The sequence below is a fragment of the Tupaia chinensis genome, unplaced genomic scaffold, assembly GCF_000334495.1.
Source record: "Tupaia chinensis unplaced genomic scaffold, TupChi_1.0 Scaffold142914_1, whole genome shotgun sequence".
Lineage (NCBI taxonomy): Eukaryota > Metazoa > Chordata > Mammalia > Scandentia > Tupaiidae > Tupaia > Tupaia belangeri.
Genome location: NW_006202759.1, coordinates 68,581 through 75,919, shown reverse-complemented (window position 1 = coordinate 75,919; position 7,339 = coordinate 68,581). Strand labels below are relative to the sequence as shown.

The 7,339-nt window shown below is 38.8% G+C and overlaps 1 protein-coding gene across 6 annotated transcripts in view; it reads right to left on the bottom strand.

Annotated features, from left to right (window-relative positions):
- STIL (STIL centriolar assembly protein) overlaps nt 1–7,339 on the bottom strand; it is an 84,121-nt gene that overhangs the window by 8,234 nt on the left and 68,548 nt on the right. For 5 of the 6 annotated variants that reach the window (XM_014582228.2, XM_006163756.3, XM_014582224.2 and 2 more), the window contains 2 exons: nt 6,430–6,661; nt 1,274–1,487 (listed from right to left, as the gene is read on the bottom strand). In XM_014582228.2, the coding sequence (XP_014437714.1) occupies nt 1,274–1,487; nt 6,430–6,661 (446 nt within the window). The remainder of the gene's footprint in view (nt 1–1,273; nt 1,488–6,429; nt 6,662–7,339) is intronic. The other variant, XM_006163762.3, reaches the window with a different exon arrangement.

The following is a 7,339-nucleotide window of genomic DNA, read 5'->3' as shown; positions in this document are numbered from 1 at the left end:
CCGCCTATAGCCAAAACCCCTAAAAAAAAAAAAAAAAAAAAGTCTACGATCTGGATGGAAGTGACAACCACGGCAAAAAACAAAACAAAACAAAACAAAAAACCCCATTCATTCATCTGTTGTGATTTTCAAACTGCTGGGTTCAGGAATCAAACTGTGGTCGGCTATGTGGGAATCCACTACCTTAATCACCAAGCCACTCACTGACCTGCCCTTTTATCTTTAAGTCCCAGTTCATATTCTAAGTTTCCCAGGAAGACCAGTTTCTCCCAGAATTACCTTTTTTTTTTTTCCCCACTATGCTCTCTCTGCTTTATAGCACTTCTCAACATATATTCTAACATCTGTTACTGGAATTCTTTCTTTTTTTGGAGAGGTTTTTGCTATAGGGCACGTGCCCTTGCCAGACAGACAGAGACAGAAAGCGAGAAATCACCCCCCAGGGGGGATGGCCACGCCACAATCCCTTCTCTTCCATTCTCCTCTCGGGATCTTGGGCACGCACGCACACGTGCCCCGCATGAGTTTTAAGCCACCGGGTCCAGGACGCAAACCGTAGTCGACTACGTGGGAGTCCAGCGACATAGCTATTATGCTAACTGCTGGTCACTGTTACCGCTATTCTTGTATTATAATTTTCCCGGGTTCTCTTTTTTAAAAAAGAATTATTTATTTAATTTGATTTATTATTATTTCTTAACTGGAACAGAGAGAGACCAGGTCTGGGACTCAAATCACAACTGGCCAGGTGGAAGTCCAGAACCTTAACCACAATAGTACCTGCTGGCCCCATCCCCCAGGTGCTTAAGGACAGATAGAGTCATAGTCACCTCCTTATTATCCGCCTTACTTAGTACACTTTCTTAGACTAAGCTAAGTAGTTAATAAACATCTGCTTACCTAAACTGAAATCCATAAATATTATCATAAAGCTTTTATTATCACAGATAGCTCAGTACTATTTTATAAACTTCCTACAAACTCTTGCTTCCTTCCTGGCACTTACTTAATTTCAATTTGGCATAATAATATTTATATTTTAAAAATATGGCTTTTTTTCTGGCTAAGTATCTGATGATTGACATGTTTACAGTAAATTACTAATATTAGGTTATCAAAATTTATGAGAAGCTAAAATAAATGATACATTGTTAAGAATGTAAAAATCTTTTTATCTCAAGGCCACAGTCAGTTTAAATCTAGGGAAACTTAACTTGGATACCTTACATTAAATAACCATCTCACAAAAGATGAAACGCTCTACATCTCTTACCAATAAATCCTGGTACACTTTCTGGTTATCTGATGGTTGATGAGGCAAGGGTTGCATTACTTGCTCGATTTTTGGTTCCCCTTTTGTTGCAGAGTTGTCATTAGCACCCTCTGTTGGTCCAGGCTGCAGGCCCGTGCTTACGCTCTCTGCCGGCAGGGCGTTGGGAAAGAAGACAGGCACATCAGGTCCTGTTCTCATAGCAGGAGAAGAGCTGCTTGAAAGAGTACATGAAGTAAGGGTTCACTGTGAAGGTGCCTTTAACCTGTATTTAAAATGTAGTAACCTTGAAGGAAAGGGGCAAGGCTCAAGGACACTTGGTTTTTATTTTCACCTCTTAGTAATGCTGTGTAAACACCCCATCTCAATAGACTGCATATAAACTACACCATAACACTTTTTAAAGTCATGTCATTTATTGTATTTAAGATAACTTTCTTTGAAGATTAGAAAACAACCTGTTGATCTTTCCTATCTTTATGATAGAATGAATATTTTTAAAAGTTTCTAAAAATTCGGGACCAGCAACTGGTGTAATGGCTATGTTGCTGGACTCCCATGTAGTCGACCGTGGTTCCAGTCCTGGACCCAGTGGCTTAAAATCACGCTGGTGCATGTGCGTGCATGCCCAAGATCCCGAGAGGAGAATGGAGGAGAAGGGATTGCGGCATAGACATTCCCCCCTGGGGGGTGATTTCTCACCTTCCATCTTTCTGTCTCTTTCTGGCAAACTCATGTGCCCTATAGCAAACCCCCCCCCCCAAAAAAAAAAAAATCAGTCTTGGGACCAGTAAGTGGCATGGTGATTAAGATGCTGAACTTCCATATGGCTGATCATGGTTCGAGTTCTAGAACTGGCAGCTTGCTTTCTCACTCTTCTCTCTCTCTCTGCCTCTCTCTGATAAGCACATGTGCCCTATAGTAAATTTAAAAATAATAATATTAAATAAAACTAAATACTTTTTTTTGGAGAGGTTTTTGGAGAGGTAGGGTGCGTGAGCTCGCCAGAAAGGCAGAGAGAGACAGAGAGACAGAAAGTGAGAAATCACCCTGTAGTGGGGATGGCCACACTGCAATTCCTCCTCCTCCATCCTCTTCTCGGGATCTGGGGCATACACGCACACGCATCCAGAATGAATATAAGCCACCGAGTCCGGGACTCGAACCTCGATCAACTACAGGGGAGCCCAGTGATGTAGCTAGCTATTAAGTCATCTGCTGGTCTCATCTGCTGGTCCAAAAACTGAATAATTTTAAAAATATTTAGACTTGGCACCTATGCTAGGGAAATCAAAGCAAAACAAAAATATAACAGAACAAAAACATTAAAGGTTTCAAACCCTGAAATATTTAAGATTAAAACAATAATTTTAAAGATGATTCTAATATGCCGACTATTAGTAGGTATGTCCAAAGAACAGATCCTAAGGAAAAATAAAGATCATTTTAAAAGAAAGTTTCTATAAATAATATATACTACTACTCTCCACTGAGAAAAAGGAATCAATAACCAATTACACTGCAAAGCAAATGAATTTATCTTCCACAGACTGCTTCAACATCAAAAGGACTTTCTAGCAAGGTCCCATCCCATGGGAATGGGAGCCCACATAGGATGACATCGTGTTAGTAGTGAGAATCACATGAATCCACCAGATGTTTAAAAAGGATCCTGGAGAAGCACCCAAACCACCATGGATGATAGTGGATGCAGTATTTAATCCAAGGTGCTGGATTTCCATACACACACTTCAATATACCATGCTGAGCAAAGATTAGATTTACATCTAATGTATTTGAATCAATAGAGCTGATTAATTGTCCTGAAAAAGCAATTAACTTTGTTCTGTCAACTAACTCAGATCTGTTTCTGAAGTTAAAAACCGCAACAGATTGAAGATTTTTACAGTTCTGAGTTGAAAGCCCCCATAATTCTAGAAAGTAACCTACAGTTCACAGAATTAAGTCAAGGAGGATAATTAAAGATAACTATGGTTTACTCCTTATTGTCCTTAGTTTTTATAATTATTACAAATAAAATGTGGACCTGCATTGGGGCTCACCCCAAATTGCTATATCAGTGAATATTTATGAAGACCTAACATGGGGAACTGGACATTGGGTCAAGCTCTAAATATACAGAAACAAACAGGATTGCTACCCTACAGGAGCTCAATCTAGCAGGGGAGACAAGTACACTTTCTTTCCCATACAGTATAGTACGTACAGCGGGTATTAAATTGAATTATATGATTAAAACATATACTGTATTAAAAGAGATAATAGTTGTTTTCTTGAGAGGCATGATTGTTTTAACCATTCTTGTAATATAAATAATTTAAAATGTCAAATATTATAATAGGGCCCATAATTTTAAAAATGTAATCCACTACCTGCTCTATGTTATTCTAGCGCCAAGTTCACTTCTTTTAACTGCTTCATATATTATCCTAAGGTGTTTATACCTACAATATTCTTTTTCCCCCTTATTTTCCCATCATAGACTATGTGCATGTGAGAGCGAATGAGATAGACAGACAGAGAGGAGCACCCTCCATGGGGTCCAGACACGCTGTGATCCCCTTCCTCTACTTCCGGCCTGTTGGATCCTGGGCCCTGGCATGGATGCCTGGTGTGTTTCAGGGTGAGTTGGCCAGAATTACCAGCACACACAGGCTGGTCCACCTGCCTATGTCTCTAAGGACATTTCCTCCGTCGCTATGTCCAGCCACAGTGATTTCCTGCTTGTTTCTGAAACTTGAGTTTGAGCACATTTGTCAGTTTCTCACTCATCTTTCTTCCACCTAGTACGTTCTTCCTCAGGTATTTCCACAGCTAGTTTTTGCTCATCCTCTCACTGCTCAAATATCGGTGCCCCACAGCAGGCTTGCTTTACCACCCTATTTCAAGTATCACCTGTCAGTTTGTACAGTTAGGAGACTGTTAGTAATAATGTATCATGAAAAATGGGGCAAAATTCCCCACCCCACACGGGCTGGCCCCCCTGCCTATGTCTCTAAGGACATTTCCTCCGTCGCTATGTCCAGCCACAGTGATTTCCTGCTTGTTTCTGAAACTTGAGTTTGAGCACATTTGTCAGTTTCTCACTCAGATCTGGGGCATACACGCACACGCATCCAGAATGAATATAAGCCACCGAGTCCGGGACTCGAACCTCGATCAACTACAGGGGAGCCCAGTGATGTAGCTAGCTATTAAGTCATCTGCTGGTCTCATCTGCTGGTCCAAAAACTGAATAATTTTAAAAATATTTAGACTTGGCACCTATGCTAGGGAAATCAAAGCAAAACAAAAATATAACAGAACCAAAACATTAAAGGTTTCAAACCCTGAAATATTTAAGATTAAAACAATAATTTTAAAGATGATTCTAATATGCCGACTATTAGTAGGTATGTCCAAAGAACAGATCCTAAGGAAAAATAAAGATCATTTTAAAAGAAAGTTTCTATAAATAATATATACTACTACTCTCCACTGAGAAAAAGGAATCAATAACCAATTACACTGCAAAGCAAATGAATTTATCTTCCACAGACTGCTTCAACATCAAAAGGACTTTCTAGCAAGGTCCCATCCCATGGGAATGGGAGCCCACATAGGATGACATCGTGTTAGTAGTGAGAATCACATGAATCCACCAGATGTTTAAAAAGGATCCTGGAGAAGCACCCAAACCACCATGGATGATAGTGGATGCAGTATTTAATCCAAGGTGCTGGATTTCCATACACACACTTCAATATACCATGCTGAGCAAAGATTAGATTTACATCTAATGTATTTGAATCAATAGAGCTGATTAATTGTCCTGAAAAAGCAATTAACTTTGTTCTGTCAACTAACTCAGATCTGTTTCTGAAGTTAAAAACCGCAACAGATTGAAGATTTTTACAGTTCTGAGTTGAAAGCCCCCATAATTCTAGAAAGTAACCTACAGTTCACAGAATTAAGTCAAGGAGGATAATTAAAGATAACTATGGTTTACTCCTTATTGTCCTTAGTTTTTATAATTATTACAAATAAAATGTGGACCTGCATTGGGGCTCACCCCAAATTGCTATATCAGTGAATATTTATGAAGACCTAACATGGGGAACTGGACATTGGGTCAAGCTCTAAATATACAGAAACAAACAGGATTGCTACCCTACAGGAGCTCAATCTAGCAGGGGAGACAAGTACACTTTCTTTCCCATACAGTATAGTACGTACAGCGGGTATTAAATTGAATTATATGATTAAAACATATACTGTATTAAAAGAGATAATAGTTGTTTTCTTGAGAGGCATGATTGTTTTAACCATTCTTGTAATATAAATAATTTAAAATGTCAAATATTATAATAGGGCCCATAATTTTAAAAATGTAATCCACTACCTGCTCTATGTTATTCTAGCGCCAAGTTCACTTCTTTTAACTGCTTCATATATTATCCTAAGGTGTTTATACCTACAATATTCTTTTTCCCCCTATTTCCCCATCATAGACTATGTGCATGTGAGAGCGAATGAGATAGACAGACAGAGAGGAGCACCCTCCATGGGGTCCAGACACGCTGTGATCCCCTTCCTCTACTTCCGGCCTGTTGGATCCTGGGCCCTGGCATGGATGCCTGGTGTGTTTCAGGGTGAGTTGGCCAGAATTACCAGCACACACAGGCTGGTCTGCCTGCCTCTGTCTCTAAGGACATTTCCTCCGTCGCTATGTCCAGCCACAGTGATTTCCTGCTTGTTTCTGAAACTTGAGTTTGAGCACATTTGTCAGTTTCTCACTCATCTTTCTTCCACCTAGTACGTTCTTCCTCAGGTATTTCCACAGCTAGTTTTTGCTCATCCTCTCACTGCTCAAATATCGGTGCCCCACAGCAGGCTTGCTTTACCACCCTATTTCAAGTATCACCTGTCAGTTTGTACAGTTAGGAGACTGTTAGTAATAATGTATCATGAAAAATGTTCAACGCTTTCACAAAAACAGCAACAATTATGTGAGATGATGGATTTGTGAGTCTGATTTAGTCATTTCACATTGGAAAAATATCAAAAGATCATCTCATATTCCACGAATGTATACAATGATTACGTGCTAATTAAGGATAAAATTAAAAGAATGAAATGTACAGTTAAAGAGATCTTACTTGGATATGGTAAATGGCTGATTAAACTCTTCTTCCACAGCAATGTTGCTTTCTTCAAAACTGGGGATATCAACTGCTTTTAATGAAGATGCACTCCCAGGAGGACTTGTGACTTCATTATTAATATCAACAGAAAAGTTCATGTCCTCACTAGAAATCTTGGTGTCATCTTGCTTCAACTGAGAGTCGCAGTCTTGATCGTTACCTGCTGCATTCCAAAACAGGCTAGCACCTGGAAGGTGAGTGATTTGACAGATTCTGAAACTAATGTTCAACGCTAAGTAATACCATCATGTTGTTGTTAAGACTACCCCTGTTACTGTAACACAATTACCTAAAACTGCTTTCAGGTTGTATTTCCCTAGAAATCTCACAAAGAGGAAGGTGAAAGGTAGAAAGATAGAAAACTGAAGAGCAAATGAAGAGACATTCTGGGCCCTGCCTCTTCAAGAAAAGTAAATAATGAAATAATGTGTTTTAAATATGAAAGTTCTGAATGTGATTTGTGGGGTAGGGTATATGTGTTGAAAATTACTGCTCTCTGGAGCTGGCAGGTGACATGGTGGGTTAAATGCACAGGATTCTCACACGGCTGACTACGATTTGAGTCCCAGACCTGGCAGCTTGCTTTTCCTCTCTCTGGTCATCTGGTCAAATTAAAATAATAATAATAAAATAAAATAACATAGTGAATTAAATAAATAAATCTTTTTTTTTTTTTTTTAAATTGCTGCTCTGAATAACAGGAGAAAATATATATAAAAAAAATCCCTGGATTCTCTGATTTAAATCCTTACATATAATTTTTTTTCCTTATATATAATTTTTAAAAAAGAATTTTTCTTTTTTTACATTTTATTTATTTATTATTATTATTCAATTTGACCAGAGAGAGAGAGAGAGAGGGAGA